The sequence below is a fragment of the Sinocyclocheilus anshuiensis genome, unplaced genomic scaffold, assembly GCF_001515605.1.
Source record: "Sinocyclocheilus anshuiensis isolate Anshui unplaced genomic scaffold, SAMN03320099.WGS_v1.1 scaffold389, whole genome shotgun sequence".
NCBI lineage: Eukaryota > Metazoa > Chordata > Actinopteri > Cypriniformes > Cyprinidae > Sinocyclocheilus > Sinocyclocheilus anshuiensis.
Window position 1 is genome coordinate 1,655,896 of NW_015536494.1, and position 22,962 is coordinate 1,678,857.

The 22,962-nt window shown below is 34.9% G+C and overlaps 2 protein-coding genes across 7 annotated transcripts in view; one reads left to right on the forward strand and one right to left on the reverse strand.

Moving 5' to 3' along the window:
• The window catches only part of LOC107686701 (sialoadhesin-like), a 6,735-nt gene extending 1,463 nt beyond the window's left edge, over positions 1-5,272 (forward strand). Inside the window, exons 2-8 of the mRNA XM_016483800.1 lie at positions 1,391-1,762; positions 2,139-2,405; positions 2,654-2,923; positions 3,266-3,350; positions 3,774-3,813; positions 3,920-4,044; positions 5,176-5,272. Of these exons, the coding sequence (XP_016339286.1) occupies positions 1,391-1,762; positions 2,139-2,405; positions 2,654-2,923; positions 3,266-3,350; positions 3,774-3,813; positions 3,920-4,044; positions 5,176-5,242 (1,226 nt within the window). The 3' untranslated portion in view covers positions 5,243-5,272. The remainder of the gene's footprint in view (positions 1-1,390; positions 1,763-2,138; positions 2,406-2,653; positions 2,924-3,265; positions 3,351-3,773; positions 3,814-3,919; positions 4,045-5,175) is intronic.
• A 65-nt stretch (positions 5,273-5,337) lies between these two features.
• LOC107686492 (neural cell adhesion molecule 1-like) overlaps positions 5,338-22,962 on the reverse strand; it is a 29,471-nt gene continuing 11,846 nt past the window's right edge. For 2 of the 6 annotated variants that reach the window (XM_016483538.1, XM_016483530.1), the window contains 17 exons: positions 17,362-17,485; positions 16,020-16,091; positions 15,036-15,233; positions 14,760-14,942; positions 13,341-13,484; positions 13,130-13,247; positions 12,290-12,444; positions 11,368-11,501; positions 11,044-11,161; positions 10,751-10,918; positions 10,547-10,666; positions 10,013-10,015; positions 8,682-8,809; positions 8,391-8,556; positions 8,087-8,282; positions 6,806-6,931; positions 5,338-6,327 (listed from right to left, as the gene is read on the reverse strand). In XM_016483538.1, coding sequence (XP_016339024.1) covers positions 6,288-6,327; positions 6,806-6,931; positions 8,087-8,282; positions 8,391-8,556; positions 8,682-8,809; positions 10,013-10,015; positions 10,547-10,666; positions 10,751-10,918; positions 11,044-11,161; positions 11,368-11,501; positions 12,290-12,444; positions 13,130-13,247; positions 13,341-13,484; positions 14,760-14,942; positions 15,036-15,233; positions 16,020-16,091; positions 17,362-17,425 — 2,133 coding nt within the window. In that variant the 5' untranslated portion in view covers positions 17,426-17,485 and the 3' untranslated portion in view covers positions 5,338-6,287. Of the gene's footprint in view, positions 6,328-6,805; positions 6,932-8,086; positions 8,283-8,390; positions 8,557-8,681; positions 8,810-10,012; positions 10,016-10,546; positions 10,667-10,750; positions 10,919-11,043; positions 11,162-11,367; positions 11,502-12,289; positions 12,445-13,129; positions 13,248-13,340; positions 13,485-14,759; positions 14,943-15,035; positions 15,234-16,019; positions 16,092-17,361; positions 17,550-22,962 lie in introns of those variants that run through there. The other 4 variants (XM_016483554.1, XM_016483545.1, XM_016483551.1 and 1 more) reach the window with 4 other exon arrangements.

Consider the following 22,962-nt stretch of genomic DNA (forward strand, 5'->3'; position numbering starts at 1 on the left):
CCCTACACTCTAAAAAATGTTGGGTTAAATATAACCCAGCTATTGGGTTGTTTTGACCCAGCGGCTGGGTTCAAAACAAGCCAACCGCTGGGTCAAAAAAAAACAATAGCTGGGTCAAAACAACCCAACTGCTGGGTCAACAAAAAAAAACAATAGCTGGATCAAAACAACCCAATTGCTGGGTCAAAAAAAAAACAATAGCTGGGTCAAAACAACCCAACCGGTTGGTCAAAACAACCCAACCGCTGGGTCAAAGAAAAAACAATAGCTGGGTCAAAACAACCCAACCGCTGGGTCAAAAAAACCAATAGCTGGGTCAAAACAACCCAACCGCTGGGTCAAAAAAACAAAACAATAGCTGGGTCAAAACAACACAACTGCTGGGTCAAAAAAACAAAACAATAGCTGGGTCAAAACAACCCAACTGCTGGGTCAACAAAAAAAAACAATAGCTGGATCAAAACAACCCAATTGCTGGGTCAAAAAAAAAACAATAGCTGGGTCAAAACAACCCAACCGGTTGGTCAAAACAACCCAACCGCTGGGTCAAAGAAAAAACAATAGCTGGGTCAAAACAACCCAACCGCTGGGTCAAAAAAACCAATAGCTGGGTCAAAACAACCCAACCGCTGGGTCAAAAAAACAAAACAATAGCTGGGTCAAAACAACCCAACTGCTGGGTCAAAAAAAAAAAACAATAGCTGGGTTTGTCCCTTTTTAACCCAGCATTTTTTAGAGTGTACCAACATACTTTATAAATAATTGTTGTTAATAGTTAAATAATACAAATGATATAAAATAATTATAAATAATAAAAATGAAATAATTAAATTCCATAATTCCAAGCATTCCAAGAACTGAATTTATTTCAGGGTTCACACTGACCAAAGAATTTATATGATATTTCCAGGTGTTTCTGGGATTATTTTGGGATGAAGGGTTTCTGCTCAATAAAATATTTTAGAGCTTGGCATAAAATAAATAAATAAATGGTTTTCAAATTTCCATGACTTTTCCATGCCTGGAAATCACACTTTAAAAATGACCAGGATATTATAGTTGTTGGAAGAAAAAAAATTAAATAAGAAAAATGTCTATATATATTTTTAGCTGATTTAGCTTATTTCGAAGCTTGTTTTATTCAATTTTAAATAGTTTTAAACCATTTTGTGGCCACTTTGTAAGTGTGCTGATGCTCCATATGATTCCCCTGGTTGAAAATAACTGGACTAAACAGTTTGTCACTGTACATTTTGGTCAGATCCGGTCATCGGTAGTTTATTAGAATCTCTATTTTAAGTCTAGACTCCAAAAAAGTGCTTGTGGGTGAAGAACAAGGAGTAATGGTGACTTACTGAAAACCTTAACAAACATTTTTTTGTGTGTTTAGCTGCTGTGGCTTCATGGTCAATTTCATACTACCCTAGAAGCATATGTGTATTGGAAAGATCATCTGTGGATTTCAGCTGCACCTTTGATTATCCATATTATTACACACCTAAAACAACAAAATGGTTCAAACCAGAAGTTCATCAGAAACAAGACGGATCACAGATGGGAATATCTGTCTATCAGTCAAATACAGCAGAGATTCACCAGCTGTACAAAAACAGAACAGCTTATGCAAACCAAGACAGAAACTGCTCACTGCAGATACACAATGTCTCCAAAAGTGACAACGGAATGTATTTCTTTCGCTTTGAAATGAATTCCAATTATGGAAAATACACTGGATCAGGTGGCATACACCTCAGCGTAGCAGGTAAATGAAAGGCCATATTTGTTCAATGACAAATAAAATATCAGCAAGCCATCTCCAGCATACACTCTAAAAATCAAAGGTTCCAGAGTTTTTTCTTTTTTGTAGTGACACCATAGAAGGACCATTTTTGGTTCGTCAAAGAACCTTTCAGTGAACAGTTCTTAAAAGAACCATTTTTTTTTTCTTAATGTAAAGAACATTTTAATAACCTTTTGAGCAATGGAAAGGTTCCATGGTTGTTAAAGGTTTTTCATGGAACCATCAATGCCAATAAAGGATGGAATGCTGGGATGCTGATGCTAGTGTAACCTAGTCATTTAAAATTTTTCAAACAGGTTTCTGATTACATTTCATTAATCTACACTACTTTTAACAGTTCTACCTTTTAGAGTAACAGTGAAAACACAAAAGGAGAATGGACACATCCATGAAGGAGACTCTGTGACATTGGCATGTGGCACAGAAAACTGCACCCCAACACAAGAGCAGTTTGCCTGGTTTAAAAACCAACATCTGATTCCAGAAGCCACTGACAGTGTGCTCCGCATCTCTTCTGTCTCTCACGATGATTTTGGCAACTACTCCTGCGGTCTGAAGAACAGCAGCTCAACTTCAGGAAATGAAATATTGCTTGATGTAAAATGTATGTTTACATCTCTGGCTAGTCTATCATTTAAAGCACATCACGGCTTTGTTCAAAAACCTGATAAGCAGCATTTTAAGGCATCATAGACACACAGTTACCATAAAAATATGGAAGCTAGAATATTTCAGAAGATTTCACTAACCCAGTCACCGTTTCTGATGCAACATCTCTTTGCAACAGCATCATTGCATGCAAATGTTTCAAAGTTCTCTTGCAAATACAGATCCTGTTGTTTCTCCCCACAGATAGTCCAAAAAACGTTGAAATAGCCGTTTTGCCATCTGGAAGGATACAAGAAGGAAACTCACTGACTCTGATCTGTATGAGCAATGCCAATCCTGCAGTGATAAACTACAGTTGGTTTATGATCAAAGAAGCAAACGTCTCTCATGTAGGATTTGATCGTGAATTCTCCATCAAATCTGCCAGTCAGAAGGATGATGAACAATACTTCTGCATTGCTAAGAATGACATGGGTTCTCAAAACTCTACAGTCATAGCACTGAATGTTGAAGGTAATAGGGAATATTTCATTCACAAAGAAAGAAAGCCTTTTTAAATGGAATACTGAGTACTAAATATTGTACAGTATATTGCCCTGAGTGTATGAAAAATATCATGTAAGCAGCGTTTTCCCATTTTTAGTTCAACTTTGCATAAACAAATAATGTTTTATAACATTAGTAATGTGACTTCGGTTCACTTATCACACTGAAAATAACATCCTGCACATTTTGGAAAATATCACTTAGGTATTGCATGCATACAGAAAACTTGCATCAGACATAGTAAGAAAATGATGCTATTCTGAGCAAAGTTTACCCAAATTTATCCACATTTTTTGTTTGTTTCTATAGTGACTATTCATCAAAATTTCTTGCTGACTGCAACAGCTGTGTTTTTGTTTCTAATGGCAGTAGTCATGTTTGGTCTGATTATAAGGTGAGTGGACGCACAGCATGTGATAATATAGCCTTCTGTTGAAATGCAGAGAGAACATAAAGTTCATATGTGTTCAACGTTGCTTGAGTTTGTACTCTGTGGAAATGACACTACACATTACACAAGCCCTCGATGACTTCCCCCATCATCATGTACTGCGTTCAGTATTGCGCTGCTTGTATTTCATGCATGTCAAACATGCAATCGGTTTACGCAAATCTTGCACTTACAGCTAATACTAACCGATTTACATAATAATTTTTGTGACTAAAGTGTAGTATTCTGACCATTCTGAATTATTAACACATAATAATACAGTATAATTACTTCAAAAGGAATCTAGTCAGGTTAGATGCCATATTTAATTTAATGAGGATGAAATTAAACGAGTCTGTAAAACTGTATCAGCTTACATCTTTACAGGAGGATACCGTTTACGTCAAAGAAGCAGCCCACAGAACAGGTATTAAACACATGAACAGCTCATCTTATTTTAAATGAACAAAAGGCCTCTGTATGTATTAAATGCACACTAAATTAACACTAGTGATTTTTTTATCTCTGATCAGACACCTGCAGCCACAGTCACAGAGGAGATCTATGAAAACCTGAGAAAATCAGCAGAGTCTGAGGAAAACTATACAACATATGTGATATATGCAGATCTAAGTCTTCCTCCATCAACCTCAGACAGGTAATGATTAAAATGTCATGATGATTATTCGTGGGGGGAAATCTGTGGAACTGATTTATAAACCCCCTGTATGTGTTGACATACAGTACACTGTAAAAAAAATTCCGTAAAATTTACAGTAAAAAACCGGCAGCTGTGGTTGCCGGAATTTTACCGTAAAAAATACGGTAGCAACGTTTTAGGTTTTACGGTTTTAACTTAAATTTAGTTAAATACCGTAATTTCATTAACTGATATAATGTTAATATACCAACCTATTGAAGTACTGAAATCTGTTTTGTACCTTTGTAATACACTGATAACCACCAAAAGGAGGTGGTGATGAGAAAGTCACATGATGAACCAAAGCCCATCACAAGCAGCTTTTAAATAATAACATATATTGAAGGTGCACAGTGTCATTCACACAAACACTAAACACCATCATGGTAACACACATGAAACTGAAATAATGCAATAAACATTCATTTAATTCAGTTATTAGGTGTAACACACAACCCTAATATACAAAACTGATAAGAAAAAACTAAGAAGAAACATAGTTATTTCAACAAAAAAACATCAAATTTTAAATGTAATGCAGGAAATTCTGGTAATGTCAATTTACGGTTATTCACTGTAAATTATACAGTCTTTTTCACTTCCAAAAATGGTATACTACCGTAAAACTAATGTCCAATACATGTAATGTCCAATACAGTTTTTCACCATATATAGTAGGGGAATTTACCGTTAACCATTTAACAGGTTTTTACTGTAGCATTTATACAGTCTTTTACCGTTAAATTCACGGTCATTTTTTACAGTGTATGTCCTTCTAAACAGGAAGGTTCAGACATCGAAGGAACATCTACAGGCTTCTAAAAAAAAAAAAAAAAGGAATGAGGCATAAAAGATTTACTGTAAAAAAAATAAATAAAAAAAAAAACTTGCTGCCTTCCTTTTTTTAGTTGAATCAAATTGGATTATTATTATTACATTTTTACTAATTATTATTATTACATTTTTAAAATTTTTATAAATTTTTTTTTATTTAATATCTTTGATATTTTCATTATAAAGAATGTTATTAATATATTATTTTAAATAAAAGACTGTCTAATACATGTAAACATTTCTTTTCTTTTGTAGACCACATTGCAACAGTCAAGAGGACGACACCGTGATCATCTACAGCCTTCTTAGTTACAAAGACTGAATGAATCTTATCCCTGTGAATAATGAGATTTAGCAAGCAGCTGTTGTTGAAATTTCTCTCTTTTTATTCAAAAGAATTAAATGTCTATAGTTGCAAATAAATTTACATAGAGTACAAAATTACTATAGGGTCACACATTACAATGAGTATAAAAGCATTAAAGAAATAATTTATACAATGTACAGAGAAGATAAAAACTATTAATAAATCCATATGTACATCTTTTTGCATGCATCTGTATTTACATCCACATTTAACATCACTTGACCAAAACATTCAAACACGGTGCATTTATGAAACAAATAAAATGCAATGTTGAAAAAAAAAAATGTTGAAACAAATAAAATGCAAAGTTCTATCTATATTAACTATGTTAAATGGTTCTTTTTATCTTTACAAAAGGGATTATCGTTCACATTAAACTGAAAATTCATGTCTTTCCAAATCCATTGGACGTTCTTTCTTTCACCTGTTCCTTTAATCAAGATTTTATACAAGCTACAAGCATATGTTAGATGTGCAATAAATTAACATTAGTGATGTTATTAAGCTATGATATTATGCTCCCATTATGTCAGTAATATACTTTAACATGTCAACATCATATTCTACTTAGCTGCATTTTGCTTTTATCTGCTCACTACTGGATGTACATTCAGCTCAAGCAGCATTTGTCATGTACAGTATTTACAGTGCTGGATCACACTCATAATACTCCTCTACATCATACATTTGGTACAATCACAATTTAATAACAAACATAATCTAAATCACACAGGACTTTTTCCTGCAAATAACAGTCGTCCTTTATGATGTTTGTATATTTGTTCCAAACTGAATCACTTAAATGTGAAGTATATAATTTATGAGGTTTTACATCTTTCAAACAGGTTTCTCAAACACTCCCCCATCTGTCATTGGTCGGCCAAACAAATTGTCCCGCCTCAAAACTCACGCTATTGGTTGAGCCATGTTGGGCCATTCAAGAGGTTCAAACAAACAAATCAATGTTTTCATAGCATTGTGTCCTGTATAATATCTTCCTCTAGGCCTCTGCTGCTGGATCACCAGATTCTGGTTTCTTCCTACAAAAAAAAAAAAGAGAGAATATATTGTTATTTCTACAATGCATGTGATAGAGGAAAATACAGAAGCTGCTTTCTGTGTTTATGAGGCAGCTGGATTGTTTTTTGGGGAATGGATAATAGAGAAAATAATAAAAATTGTAAAACAAGAGTTAAAAATGGCAGTAGGAATAACAATACAAATTTTGATTTAAAGCAATAGTTCACCAAAAATGAAAATTCTGTGATTTTTTTACTCATTGCTTACTATTATATAAGATCTAGGCAGTATAAATCACCATGCACATGTCATTTGCATGTATGTCATACGCAGTTCGAACAACTTGAGGAGTAAATGATGACAAACTGGTCATTTTTGGGTGAACAATTCTTTTAAACCTGGTTGCATAACATAAAGCCCACATGCCATTTTTTTTGTGAATGACAGCTTTGATTCTGCATTCCCAGCTGCATTCAGCCCTTTGAGGTTGGCACCTACTCGAATTTGGTAAGAGGTGCTTTGTCACACGTGACCTCTGAATGAATACCATTCACTTCCCCATTGGATGACTGAAGCTTTGGGATGCTGCCTCGTGGTAGTGTTAGCCCGCTCAGCTTCATGTCTCTGTATCAAAGGACACATGAGGACTGAAGCTTAGTGGGGTGGAATCACACACAGGAAACAGCAAATATGTCTAAATGCAAAGCTCTAAATATGGATTTTTAGATAGAAAATGTGAAGTTAAAAAATCTTAGACACCATCTTAGACATAATATCAAAAGCTCATAAGGTTAATTGCTTTTTGAGTTAGAATTAATCATTTTGTCTATATATATTATAAAAAAATATTTAAAATAATATTTTATAGCATTTAATACTCTTGGTTTGTTAGTTTAAAATGCATTAATTAAAATTATTATTATTATTTGGTAACAGTTTACAAGGTTTTATCAATTATAAAAATGTATAATATATATTTAATATATCTCTCTCGCTCGCTCTCTCTCTCTTTCTCTCTCTCTCTCTCTCTCTCTCTCTCTCTCTATATATATATATATAATTTATAGAATTAATTTATCTTGGTTGTTATGTTAGTAAAAAATGTTAATTTCTAATTTAATGTAGAAATGATTTTAGAACATGATTTTTAAAATTAGGTAAAAATTCTTTATTGTTAGTATGTCTCAACTTTTACTTTTAACTTTATACAATTACAGGTGAAGTGCTATTATCATTTCAATTATAATCAGCTTTTAATTTTTATTTTATTTATTTATTTGCCATTATGATGTAAAATTCCAGTTCATAACAGTGATAAATACAGTCAAATTAATTTTTTTAATCATCATTTAATTATTTACACTTCTATACCAAAGTAAAGTGCCTTTGCACTTTCTTGATATGCATGTAGTTTACATACAGGAATAGTTCACCCAAAAATGAAAAATATGTGAGGACTTTTACTCACACAAAGGCTACCGTACAAATTCAGAAGACTTGTACAAGTCTTTTAGACTTCATTTATGATACTCTTATTGTGCTTTTTGTCTATTTTGAAACATTTTGCATCCACTTTCTTGTAGGAAAAAAATTGAAATTGTTTTCCTACAAGAAGGGGTTACATTTTGGAGTGAACTATTTCTTTTAAGAACTATATGCAATCACGATAAACTAACACGATGTGCAAACAATTGTCCTTTGTTGGAAAACTAGGACAGAAACGAAGAGTCATTTTGTCTATCTCTACAGCATGGGCACTTGAGGATGAAGTTGTCTTACCCAGTGGAATTATTGGCCTCTTCATCCATCCCATTAGACTCTGACACTTTGTGTCCAAATAGTTTACGAGCGAGGAAATTAAGCAGGCCGCAGTGGTTGGTGTAGCAACAGAAAGCATCTACTGATACCATCAGCACCAAGAAGATGAACATTACAATTCCCACCACACCTCCTTTCCCTAACGCCGGCTGACTGACTGCAAGACAAGGAGAAATCAATTCATATCACTAAAGAGTGAAAAGGGTGAACTATTTGTTAAGCATATAATGCATAATATTATTGCACTTTTTGTAATCAATCCTACCAGGTTGTGGGACGGTGAAGTTAATTTTGGCAGTGCTGGAGGAGCCATTGTGGTTTACTGCATAAACTTCCATTTGATAGTTGGCATTGTACTGGAGATTATTCAGCTGGATTTTGCTGGAGTTTCCAGGAATTTCTTTTTCAGTCCATTCCTCATTCTCATTGTTCTGTTCCAAACGAGTGACATTTTACATTTAGATATATGGCTTGTACTTCACATATTTAAACAACATGAAAAATGCATATACTGCGGAGATAAACTGAGAAGTTTTTGGCTGGACTTCAGACTGACCTCTTTGTAGCGTACAATGTAGTGTAGGATAGGAGAGCCTCCATCTTTCAGCTGTTTAATAGGGATGGAGACTGAGTTTGTGTCCAACTTCTTCTCACTCAGAGACAGAATGGGGCTGTCGGGTTCCCCTAAATGAAGGAAAGAGCAAACATCAGATAAAGGGAACAAAGAAATAGTGTAACAGGTTGATCTTAGGGCTGGGTGATTTTGATTTAAAAATGTTTTATTATTTTAATTTATATTTATTATTATTTTATTTTAATGATATTTATCATCAAATTATTTAATATTTATCATTCTAAAGTTTGGGGTTGGTACAAATTTTAATTAATTATTTTTTTTTTAATAAGTCTCTAATGCTCACCAAGGCTGCATTTTATAAAAAATACAATAAAAACAGATACATCGCGAAATATTATTATTATTTAAAACAACTGTTTTCTTTTTGAATATGTTTTAAAATGTATTTATTTTCTACTTGTGATGTCAAAGCTGAATTTTCAGCATCATTACTCCAGTCTTTAGTGTCACACAATCCTTTAGAAATCATTCCAATATGATTAGCTGCTTAATATTTTTGTGGAAAAATAAAATTGTAAAAATACAGTAAATTTTTTTTTTTTTGCAGGATTCTTTTTCAAAAGGATCCAAGTTCAAAAGAACACACACACACACAAAATCCTACTGACCCCAAAATTTTGAACGGTATAGTTTAAATATTGTTTTGCTCTTAAACAGCTAATTTCTACAATTATTTAAAATGTTTAATGCAAAAACTTAAATGCAGTAAAGATATAGTTCTACACTAATTCATTTAATGAACACATGGAAGACAGATGTGAAGAATGAATCACTGAATCAGAATTTTGAATCACAGAAATGAATCAAACTTACCAACCCTAACACTGTTTTTGTTAAATTTAAGAAATTGTGTGTGATTTCTTACAAAACTAGTCATTGGTCAAATAAAAAGCACATTAAAATTATTGTAAATCACCCAACCCTAGTTAATCTAAGAATGCTATATTTGATGTTTCACTGTTGGCCTATATATTATATTAAAGTTATCGGAGTATGTCTGCGTCATACTTAAGTAATTGCCAATCCAGTGGATAAGCTCCAAAATTATTCACTACAGTATAGATGTGTGAGAGCGGCAGACCAACATTTCATGCTTTCATGCTGAAGTAGTGATATTCTCTGTTCTCGCTTTCTTCAGCATTGAAAACATGCAGGTAAACTCACTTTCACACGTCTATATCAAAGTAAACAATTAGGCTTATGTTTTAGCCTATCAACTGGAGATGTATGCATTCAAAATTTTGATTTACCATCTACAAAGGAAGGTCAGAATAAGGCAATGGACGGCCCCGGGACCAGGAGCAGGTTGTAATGCATGGAGAATGGTCATCATCAAGCAGGTGGCAATTAGAGGAAGAATGGACAGCGGAAGCAAATCATGAACATATGTGATGAGCAAACAGGCACTGATGCATGACAAGAATGACAGCATGAATCAACTGCAATAAAAATGTCTTATTAAAATAACTGGCTAAAATGTCTTTGCATTATTTAAAAATAATGTTGGGACCGTAAACCAATGGCAAGATCCAAATGGTCCTAAGGTGTGACAAATTAATTTTTAATTTTCAGAAAGTACAAATATTGCATGTAGCCTCTCAATTTATTAAAGCCAATTTATTAAATGTCACAGCACAGGATATATCAACTATTTGTGTGCAGATTCCATTTGGCCTGCCAATAGCATAAAAAAAGTCACAACAATATTAATAATAGCTATCAACATCAATAATGGTGGATATGAAGCAGATGAAGTGAATAGACAGAAGAGAACTGATACTCACGTTGGGACTGTGTGAAGATCTTGTGTTCTGTGGAGAAGTTCCCCTGGTAATGAGAGTTTTTGGCAGCAAAGCGAATGGAGTACTCTGTGTACGGCTCAAGTCCCGTGATCACCAGAGGATCTACAAATGTAAGCGTTTCATCACACATTTGAATTTAAAAAACCATCAAAACATAAACTTAACTTCTCTGAGTGACTTATTTACTTGTGGGCTTGACAAGGCTTTGACTCCAGGTGTCTTCAGACGGTTTTTTCCACTGAAGGATGTACTGGGTAATGGAGGACCCTCCATCCTGCACTGAGGCACTCTGGATGAGGACAGAAGATGAGGGCCCCGGGGCCACACTGAACTTAATGGGTGTCCCAGGCCAGGCTTTTGAGAGAGAGGCACAGAAGTTATTAATGAGAAGCAATATCGAAAGTTTATGCAAAAATGAAAAATATCAACAAACTGAAAAAAAAAAATCACCATTACTGAAGCCACTACAAGAGCCTTACTTATCAGCTGGAAGTCCTCAGTGGTTGTTCCCACCGTATTGCTGGCTATGCAGGAGTACAAGCCGCCATCAAAGGGCATTACATCTTCAAGAATCAGCGCAGATCCCTCCACATTCGTCTGCCCACACATGTTCATGCAAACAGGAAAGACAATAATAGACAGGAAAAAGTAATTAAGAATTAAGAATCCCCCCTCGCCGCCACCAACATCAATTACAATCCAATTATAAAAATAATTCTCTCAACCCAAGCAAGATTTTATTGTATTAAACATATTTCCAAAATGTTTTTGAAATTGCAAACCAAAATGTAGATGTTTCTCACCATTTTTTCTCTGGTTGTCTTCCTGAACCACTGTACGGTTGGAGTTGGATGTCCTGTGGCATTGCAGACCACAGATCCAGTTTCTCCTGGAATAACTGTCAGCTTGGTTTGATCCAAAACTACAGTTGGATGCTCTGAAAATGGTAAAAATAATAATAATTAATTTAATTAATTAAAAAAATGAATGCAAATGCTTGACTGATAAGCCAACCATTGTTGGAAACTTCAATAGAATAACCTACCTACTGTCTATTCAACAGCTAAACCATGAATATCAAAATATGCATTGAGCCATAAATATAACTACTGTGGAAATATATTCATGTAATAAAGAGTCAAAATGTTTTTGTTTGGGTCTGGCCCATTGGAGTGTGTCAATTTGATGCTTGCATGGCACCAAATTCCCCATATCTGTGTTTGTGACTATAGTAAACACCTGACTTCAAGAAGTAAAATGTTTTCTTGGAATAAATCTTTGGCTAAACAACATTTCCAAGAAAGGGAAATAAAGTAGAGTTGAGCCGTAAACACATAAATTCACTGCAGTTTACAGTCAGCGTGACACACCTTTCACAACCCATTTGACTTAAGAAGTGAAACAGGATATTCAGAAAAAAAGGTCATCTTGATTTTATTCTTCAGGAATTGATTGATTGGATCATGAAAAATGGGTGTTCCCATCCAAAAAATGCATTATGTAACATTTTACAACCAGTATAGGCTAACTGCCAAAACTTACTGGCCATAAAGACAGTAAACATTCATTGAGATGGGGTCAATTTTGACATCATGTTAAACTTTGTTACTGTATATCGACTAAAAACATATTAATGCAGGCCAACTGCCCTCATTTGATGCTTCTGCACTTTCAGCAATGTACAAATGCATCACTACATTTTATGTTTCTAGAGCATTGTTTTACCTGAGACATCCAGAATAAACGTGGCGCTGTTTTCCCCGATCTTACTGGTAGCTATGCAGACATACTCTCCAAAATCACTCCTGGTCACTGCAGAGATGGTGAGCTCACTCTTATCAGAGTTGAATTTGTAACGGGAGTCATCAGAAGGGGAAGGGCTGAGGGGAAAGATGCAGAAACACAGTCTGTTTGCCATTATTGTTCATTAATACAACACAAATGTACTCATGGAAGGAGAACTAACAACTAAGAGACAAAGGGACAGCTCCAAATATACAAAATGGAAAGATGAAGCCTGAGACTAAAGAATATGTGTAAACACATAGTATAGACTTGTGAGCTACCTTTCTGTCTACAACTGATTTCAATAAAATTTAGCATTAGCATGGTGCTACTAACAACATGACAGTCTAATAAGCACAAAAATGCTTAAGGGTAAAACATTTTTGATTTCATATTTGATTGAACTATTTTTGTATTAATACTTTTCTGTATTTATAATATATTTATAATTTGATTTAAATACATTTTAAATCAAGTTTTAATTTGTATTTCTTACTTTTTATGGTTATTTTATTTCTTATGCATCTTTTATGATTATTTTAAAATCCCTTTTATGTAAATTGCCATTGTGTATGAAATGTGCTATATACATAAACTTGCCTTGCCTTAGAAATAGGCCTAAAGATGGTCTCTTGACGCCTATTATGCTGCCTATGTAGGTAGCTCACTAGGTTTTGAATTCGAGCCATAGAGGTAGTCAGGATGGATTATACTAGTCAGACTAAGGATTATAGGTAAGCATGAATGAAATATTATAGCATTTTCTATTGATATACATACAATATCCATGAAATATTTGGAGTGGGTACTCCTTTGACCAGGCAGGCTATAGACACAGTGGTGTCGGGTCCTGCAGAAACCTTTATTCCCTTCTGATTAATCAGGACAGTCGGTGGCTCTGGAGAATGGGATTTTTAAAGCAGATAGTAAGAGGACATATTCACCCAGGCGACACTAAGAACAAACTTGATTCATTCCTCTATGTCCTCACCATTAACAACAACAGAGATCTGGAGCTCCCTCATTATGGGGCGTCCCTTGATCTTGCCTTCACAAGTGTAGGTTCCACGGTCTTCTTGCTGAATTCCCAGAATCTGCAGAGACCTATCTGGCAGGATTCTGAGATGACTTCGTCCTGTACAAAGAGAAGAGGGAAGGCAGAGCGTGAGGAATGTCAAAGATGCAATAGTATTACTTTAGATTCATGAGACAAAGCCTTTAAAAGCCCACACGCACTCTTAAAAGGCCAGTTCACCCCAAAATCAAAAACTGTATCATTATTTAGCAAAATAGGCTCACTGGAAAAACATGCCTCTCCAAAACTCCAAAAATGTACCCAGGGCCATCTCAACGCGATCACCAACAGCTTTTATTACTTTTGACAGAAATTATGATTCTGGTTCATTACAAATCCTTGCACAATACGTTTGCATCTCCATATGTCTGGCTCATCTGATGTTGTAAACTTGCTCAGTAGCACACCTGGTACAGCACTGCACTTGAGAGGGGGAGTGCTCAGTTACAAGTCCCGCGAAATACGACTCAACGCTCTATAAAAGAGCTCAAAGACGCAAGTTAAAACGGCATAGCTGCTTCAGCAAATGCTTTTTATTTCACGCTTGCTTTTCTTAACAGTTAATTGTAGGTTGTATGTTTTTTCATAGAGCATTAACCTTTCAGCACCACTCACCGGACATTTCATTTTCCGAACTGCTGTGATACATTCAACCACGAATGTCATAAAACATTGTCAGATTCACGTTCATCTGTTTCGGATAAAACTGAACACGCTTGTAGCTGCACTGCAGTGTTGTGAAATATGCACGAAGGAACGGAATAAAACATGTTAATAAATGCGTTAATGTTTAAAATGTTAACACGTAATAAAATGTTGAAACATCTGTTTCGGTTGGATTTTAGCACTAATCACTGGACATTTCACATTGAAAGTGCCGTGAAACATGTAAGGAGCAACATAATATCCCTAAGTAGAAATGTTGCCACAGGTACGTCCTGGGATGTTCTTAAGTCCCCCTCATATAATTCCAAACCCTGTGAAACACAAAAGGAGAAATGTGAGTAAATAATAACACACTTTTTTATTTTGGGGTGAACAGTCCCATTAAGGTTGTCAATGGTGGCGTTTACTTGAAATGGGGCAGGGCTTGATGTTTTGGAGCTGTTTATTTTGGCCTCTCCATCAGTCAGGAAGAAAAAACACACTACAAACTGTTCACAGATGTTTCCCAACTACTAGTGAGAAACATCTCTTGATTTGGTTGCAAATCGGTTAGAAAATGATTGCACAGGTCCCTCCCACCCCATCGCCGGATCGTCCACCATCGCCATACTGCCATTCTGCCATCTACAGGCATCACTGATAGCTAGGAAGGTGAGGAGACCCCCATACCACATAAAAGAGCAGAAGGACCTGCAGCATGTCCACCCCCCCTACCGTCATCATTCACGATGCGATCGTTCCGAAACCAGAGGATCTCCACCGCAGGCTTCCCAGACACCACGCAGGGAATGGTCGCTGTCTGGTTCACCAGAAATTCATGGTACGTCGGTGTGTTGCCAAAGTCCAGTGTTTCTGATTGTTGGACAAAATTTCACATGAGAATCATTCACAAAATTTGTGAATTCACAAATAAATGTGTTCAGGAACCAGAAGATGGGAACCTACGGTAGACATAGATCTGGTAGTTACTCTTCTTCGTGCCGTGATCATTTTCAAACACGCAGGTATATATTCCAGCGTCATCTAATTCAAGGTTTTTCAAGATCAGTTTACTCGAGGATTCATCAATTATTTCGACTACATGGCGATCTTCATCAACGTCTTCATCGCCTTTCAACCAACTTATTTCTCCCTCTGAATCAGCTGAACCGAAAAGAAAATAATTTATTTGTATATGGCACTTTTCACAATACATATTGTTTCAAAGCAGCTTTACAAAAACAACTTGTTTCAATGTTACAATTAGGAAGTATTCTGTTGTCAGCCAGAGATGGGTGTATGAATGTCCATATGGTATTAATTAGCAATAATATAATAGCTGATTAAAGTCATTTATTCAGTTAAGCAGACAACAAATGTGGTAGGCAGCAATAACTTGTGCTTGTAATGATTACAATATATGGAAAATATTACAATTTATACTGTAACATTTCATATTTATTGTAATACTTTATATTTACTTAATATGCAATATTGTAATATTTCACAGATTAACAACAAAACAACACCTTGGTTATTTTATGACAGCTAACATTTGTTGTTGTATGATATTCAAAACCCTACAAAAGTATTTGGACACAAAAATGGAACAAAACATCAAACGAAGTGCCATTTATTTTAAAGAAGGCACAAGCTAACTTTTCAGACAAACCATTTCACAAAAAAAGTGTTTGTTGGATTTCAAATGATAGAAACTTCAAAATGACAACAAAAAGTATTGTTGACACTTGAGGAGAACTGATACACTCACTAAAAATTACCTTGAGCCCTGATTTGTTTCAAAAATAGCATCATTTATTTACACTTAGTTTGATATTTTGCAGCTAATGCAATAATATTAAGACATTGTTATGTGTATTAGTTGTACAGATATAGTTTGGGGTCATTATTTGTGTCAATTAGTCAGTTATTAGTACTAAACACACCAACCTTTGCACAAGAGCAGAGTGGTCCTTCCCACCTGCACATCTGGGTCACTAGAGATGATGTCTAATTTAGCATCTAAAGTGAAAGGAAACACATAACCACAAATTATTAACAGTGAGCTTTACACTCTTCCAAAAATGTTGGGTTCCCCAAAGAGCATTTCAGTGAACAGTTCTTAAAAGAACCATTTTTTAATGTTAAAGAACATTTTAAGATGAGATTTTTAAATCTATAAAGAACCTTCTGTGCAAAGGAAAGGCTCCATAAAGGTTCTTCATGGAACCATATTTTAATAAAGAACCTTACATTTTTAAGAATTTGAGTTTTAAACAAGTGAGCTTTAATGCTGATTTTTTTTTTCATGCCGAAGGATCGTTTTATTGCATCGCTACCACAAATAGCTCTACTACTAATATTGGCTTACAGACAAGGAAAAGAGTAAATGGACATTGGAAATGACCGGCTTCCCTTGCAAAGCAATATTTCTTCCTGTATAAGCGATCAAAGACGTCGAGCTACAAAGAACAGAGCAACAATGTAATGGTTTTCTTTTCAAAGGGAAACAAAGTGATATTGTAAGTAATCTGCATATACTTTTTTGTTTCTATATATTTTGATCCGTAATCATTGAAATAGTTATGTGTCAAATCATGTAGATTGAGTCAACCTCTGGTTTATGCCATGTCAATTTTCATAGCAAGAGAAAAAGGAATCAGTTAAAAAAGGTAAACAAACAAATTAATAAATAAATGTAGTAATAAAAAGAGAAAAATAAAAACGAGATAACAACATCAAACTGGATAAATGACAATATACACAAATAAAATATATTTTATTAAAATGTATATGTACACTTGAGTTAAAAATTCTAGATTAACAAATCATAAAACCATATATTTGACTATTTACATGCACATTTCTGAAAATGCACATATTTCGAATGCAATATAAAATTTTCAACACAAATGAGTTTGTCGGCACAGAAATATGAGTAAAAACTTTAAATTAAAATGTAACATTAAAATGTGCTTTGTTTAAAATTTAAACTGTATAATAAATCCCATATTTCCAAATAACAAATAATAAAATGATATAATACTGTATATATATGTGGCTATAAAAATTTCTGAAATTGTGCATATTTTTCTGATGTAATACATTTCAATACATATGATATTGTCAGCACAACAATATGGGTGAAAAATGTGCTTTAAAATGTAATTTTGATAATAAACCCCATTCCAAAGTGGTCTCACACTTTTGGACACCACTGTATAAAAGCAAGTCAATATGTAACAGAGAAATGAATTACACTCAAATATTAGGAAAGTAAATCCCTGCTCACCTGTTAGTGTTGAGCATATAAGAAGGAGTCCACACAGCCTGAGCATCATCATGTTTGCAGTCATCTCTTCCAGAGCACCTCTGTTGGAGTCTGACAGGCAAGGTGTTCCCCATGGTTTTATATGCTATGACAGAGACAGACAGGAACCTGGTTATCTGGAGGATCTGACCCCCAAACTCCCGATGCTTCATTCAGATGATGAAGCGCAGGGATGCGGAGACGCGCTCCGCCGCCCAGACGCCAGCGGCCCTCCCCTCTGCGCGCCGGATGAAACGAGCCCTGCGGTCCCCTGACACTTGATGGAGGAAGATATTTTTATCTCACGATCTTGCATTTTATTGAAGATGATTAAAAACATGCGGATGATAAAGAAACACATGCACATACACGTTAGTGAATATAGGAAAAAGGGAATAAATTATTTATTAAATATGATTCTTTTTAATAGGCTATAGGCTAATTTATTTTTAGTGGCTATAGGCCTACGTAATCAACAGTTATTTATATTATTATACTACCTATAATATACTTTAACTATTTAATACTAATAAATAACTGACAAATAAACAAACAGAAGAACACAAATAAGTTTACTTATAGTTAACGTACATTTAAAAAGTTAGCTTAACGTTTTATGATTTATGAAGTGTAGGTTCGCTGTTGTACGGAAGTGACCTGATATTCAGTAGGCTACTACAGCAAAATTGAAAGTTTAATATTGCTTTTATAGATTTATATAAACTAGCAATTAATGTAAATTTTACAGAAATAAATTAGCCGTTTAGCATCAAACGAATGCCGCTAGACAACGCAGAGACTGAAAGCAGGTCTGGAGCATCTCATATGAGTGGAGCGGAGTGACTTCTCCTCCGCACTCAAAGCGTCTAGGTCTATAATCACTCCGCTTGAGCGCCACTCCGGATTTTACATTTCACTGCACCTTGCACACTAGAGAGAGAAACACCGCTGCTTCTTATAAGAGTAGCCTATGAACTCATTTTGTGAAAAAAGTACATACTTTTGATTGTGTAACATAATAATAGTTTAATTTAATTTCCTACCGTATTGGCCAGAAATGAAGTAGCACGCTGATCTGCCAGTCGCGGGTCTTTCAAGACGAACTCTCCTCGTGTGTTTGCATGACGCAGTTACAAGTTAATGACCAAATGTAGGCTATATTTTTAAAAGTGTACAATGTTGTTGCAGATTAAATATAAAGTGGATAACATTAAGTGTTTTTTTCTTCTTTAGATTAGATATTAATTAACCGTTGGTCTCACATATCTGCCATGTTTGTAGTTTAAAGGGGTCATATGATGCGATTTAAATTTTTCCTTTCTCTTTGAAGTGTTACAAGCTCTTGGTGCATAAAGAAGATCTGTAAAGTTGCAAAGACTAAAGTCTCAAATCCAAAGAGATATTCTTTATAAAAGTTAAAAGTCAGTCACACCTACCTAAAATGGCTGGTTCTAACACGCCCCCACATGTCTATGTCACGATGTGGGAAGATTTGCATAACGCCGCCCAAATGTTCACGCAAAGAAAGAAGGCGTAACTTTTATTCTCGCTGTAGTATTGTTGTTGCCGCCACCATGTCGTGAAGGCGCTGTGTGATTCGTTGTGAAAGCGAAACTACTTTGTTTGGCCTTCCAAAAGAGGACGATATCCGCTTCGTCATGCCTAGAGCTGATCCGTGCTGGTCGCTGAGGAAATACATCAACTTCGCGCTGTGGATCGCCGGATCGGCTTTCACCGTGGACGAAGCGGAGTCCAGCCCGGGGTCGTCACACGTGGTTGCCGCAAGCCTTCTTCGTCGAATCCACCAGCCGCGCCGTTCTCAAGCCCACCGGGCTCTGCTCACTCTAGGCCGCCGTGTGTGACGCTGTGTGTTTCGTTGTGAAAGCGAAACTACTTTGTACCTTAAACCACATAAACACATTTCATTACACCAAATACACAAAATAATGTTCTTTTTAGCAACATCATATGACCCCCTTTAACACTTTTTATCCGTGTTTGTAGTTCTAATCGAATACTTGTCCAACACGCAATGGGCCTTTTTCACATTTCCGGGTTTCTCAGCAGCGGAAGTCGTCATAGTTGGGTTAACTTGAATAGCAGTGAATGGGAGAGAACCACAAATATATTTTTTGCATTCCCATTTGCTCAAATAGCAAAAGAAAAACTCCACGACAGCGTTTTCATGACTTTCAGTAAAAGTAAAAACATTGAGAGACTTATAACGGCTGTCAGAAGAGAGAACGATGTCAAATTTACCTTCCCTCCCATAGACGCTGCATTAGAAAAACCCTCGCATTAGCGTTAACCGTTTTTTTTGTAATTTGATGCAAAGGTGATATAATACAAAGAATAGTGTTATAAATGTACATAAAAAATTTTTAAAATACAAATATGAAAAACTTTCGAGGATTTACGATGCTGATGACCGTTAAACGCGTCATCACAGTCTTCTGAAAAGGGTCCATGGACCCTTTTCACATTTACGGGTTTCTCTGAAGCGGAAGTTGTCATAGTTAACTTCTGTAGCGGTGAATGGGAGACTACATCAAATAATAATAATAATTTTTTTTTTTGCATTTCCATTTGCTCAAACGTTATGGGATTTACGATACTGATGATCATTGAAACAAACACGTCATCACTCACAGTCTGTGAAAAGGGTCCATGTGGGCGATATTAACCGTTAAGAGTGTGCATGGATGTGCGTTTTGAATTGCCTCCAGAAATGGTAAACCATGGGTAGGCTACCTTTGCGATAATCACTTCAATACTACGATTTGGGATACGCTGATTCTAATTTCAAATACTATTTAGGACTGATAGTAGGCCTATATAAATTGGACGCAGCAAGAGATCATGAATTAAGATAAAACACGAACTCGCTGACTAACCAAACCGCTTAATAGCTGGTAAAAAAAACACAACTACATTTCCATTCGTGAGAGAAAACATGAATGTTTCAACTTTTAAAAAATACACTCCTCGCGCCAGGCAAATCTGCGTTTACGCCCTACTGCTCACAGCTTGTCTGGAACAATAAATATATTTTATATAAAAATATTAAAATACAAATTTTATTATCATAAAACCAATTTATTTTACCCTTGAAGATGGTGCCACATGGAAAAAGGACTACTATGTATCAGTAACTAAATGGTTTTTAACTCATACACAGATGTTTTCTCTAGGTTTAACACATACAAAACACTTGAATTAGAATTAATTCTATCCTCTAAGCTAAAATTGTGTCATATTTTTGCTTGTTTGATTAAAAAGTACATACATCTAATTGTAGTCTATTTGATCCAATGCCATGATATGGATTAACACCAATGAAAGTGTGAGATTTCTGTAGAGACCAAAAAAGGAGTGTTCAACAAATCAGAAATGAGATTCAAGGAGTTACAATCCATTACAATGATGAAAGTCTTCATCCTAACACAAGCGTGTCTTCCTAAAGGATGCAATGATTACAGTCACATATCGTAGTAATGTAATCAGCAGAAGAGATGGTTTATAAACAAACAAAAGGTTATTTTTGTCTCTAGCAGAACAATCCACGTCAGTAGTTTGACTCACCTGCTCTGATAAATTAGAGCTCAGCACGTTTAAACAATAGCTGTTGTTTCAGCCCCATGGGATGTGTCCTCACGTATCAATGATCACCACTGAATTTTGCCAGATTTTGACTAATTGAATGAATTAATACAAAACATCAAAGCACTTTACTGAAAACAGATCAAACTTGCACGACAATTTCTTTTGGCCAGGCAAGTCACAGAATTTTAATTTAGCTTACAATAGCCAACAAAACTAAACATTTATTTTAGGGACATATTTTAGAATATGTAGTAGCCTACAAAACTCTCTCTATATATATATGTGTGTGTGTGTGTGTGTGTGTGTGTGTATACATACATATATATACAGTGGGTACGGAAAGTATTCAGACCCCCTTCAATTTTTCACTCTTTGTTATATTGCAGCCATTTGCTAAAATCATTTAAGTTAATTTTTTTTCCTCATTAATGTACACACAGCACCCCATATTGACAGAAAAACACAGAATCGTTGACATATATATATATATATATATATATATGTATATATGTATGAATATACACACACACACACACACACACATACATACATTTTTAAAAATAAAAGAACATTTATTAAATATTAAGTTTTATTTACAAGAACATTTAGAAAACCAAGGTATCAGAATTAAACTTATGTTGGCTTGACAAAGCATTGCATGCATGTTTAAGAAAGTTGACAATGACAGTCAGAGAAAGCAATATTTATTATAAAGCATTGTAATATAAAAGTTCAGGCCAGATTTTGTGGTTGTACAAAATAAATTAGATAATTCAAAATGATTAAATCATTGATATTATGTTATATTGATAGTTTGATAAATAAAACTAACGCTGACAAAATTACAGAGGCTTCGGATGGTGTACATTAGCAACACAAAGGTCATGGAATGATCCAGGTAACACATGATAAGTTTCCCTGAACTGACAGAAGAAAAGTTATGGTCAAGGTCAACATGACTGATAAGTGACAAGTTTACTGCCTGCTATTCTCACTCTCTGATAAGTTTTCAAGGCCAGAACAAATGCCAAATCAGTCAGAACACTCTCTAAATATTGACATGAAATCTCCACTTTACTGATGTGAATAGAACTATGTCTAATTCTCTGTCTTCCTGTAAGCATAAGCATCTTCAATTACTTCAATTACTCTGTGACCTATATAAGAAGTTTCATAATGCTCCACTGTGGAGCACGTCTGCTTTTTGGCAGTGATTGAGCACAATCTAAATGGGTTTATCTGGTGGCAATGGTTTATTTAACTGGAAATAAAGTGAAAACATCATCAGTCACAGCACAGAGCAGTCGAGCATGCAGAAGCTATGATGCAAGACCTTATCTTCAAAGCCAAAGGTAGAGAAAGCTGAATTTATTTTAAGACTTTATCTTTTGAAATAAAAAGCCTCATCCCCCTGAGTGTGAACATCCTGGAAATTGGCCGTTTTGGGATCCAAAATAAAGTAGCAGTTAGAATCCAAATTGCTTCACAATAGTAATTTCGGTGGGAAGATTATCAGTGAATAACATAATTTTAGTCAGTTTTTCATACTACACTCAAAAAAAAAAAAAAAAAAAGTAAAAATAGGGAAATTAAGGAATGTTCCATATTGATTTTTTTTTACAGGTGCTTTACCTATATTTAGAATTTTTGCACTGCATTTTGTCGTGTTTTAGAGTTAACGGAAATGTCCATAAAATTAATGGATACTGTCAGAAAATTAGCAATACATTTTCCGTTTGTTTGTTTGTTTATTTAAGCTATTATTTTGTGGCTTTAGATGATTTGGAATATCATAAATCATATATAATAGTCATAAAATTATTGTAATTTCAACAGTAAAAGACTGTAAAAATGCTACGGTAAAAACCTCCATATTGGTTAACAGTAATTTCCATTAGTAAAAAAAATCTAATTGGACATTTCTTGTGATTTTACAGTAAAAAAACGTTAAATTTACAATTTTTTAAGTAAAAAAAGAAC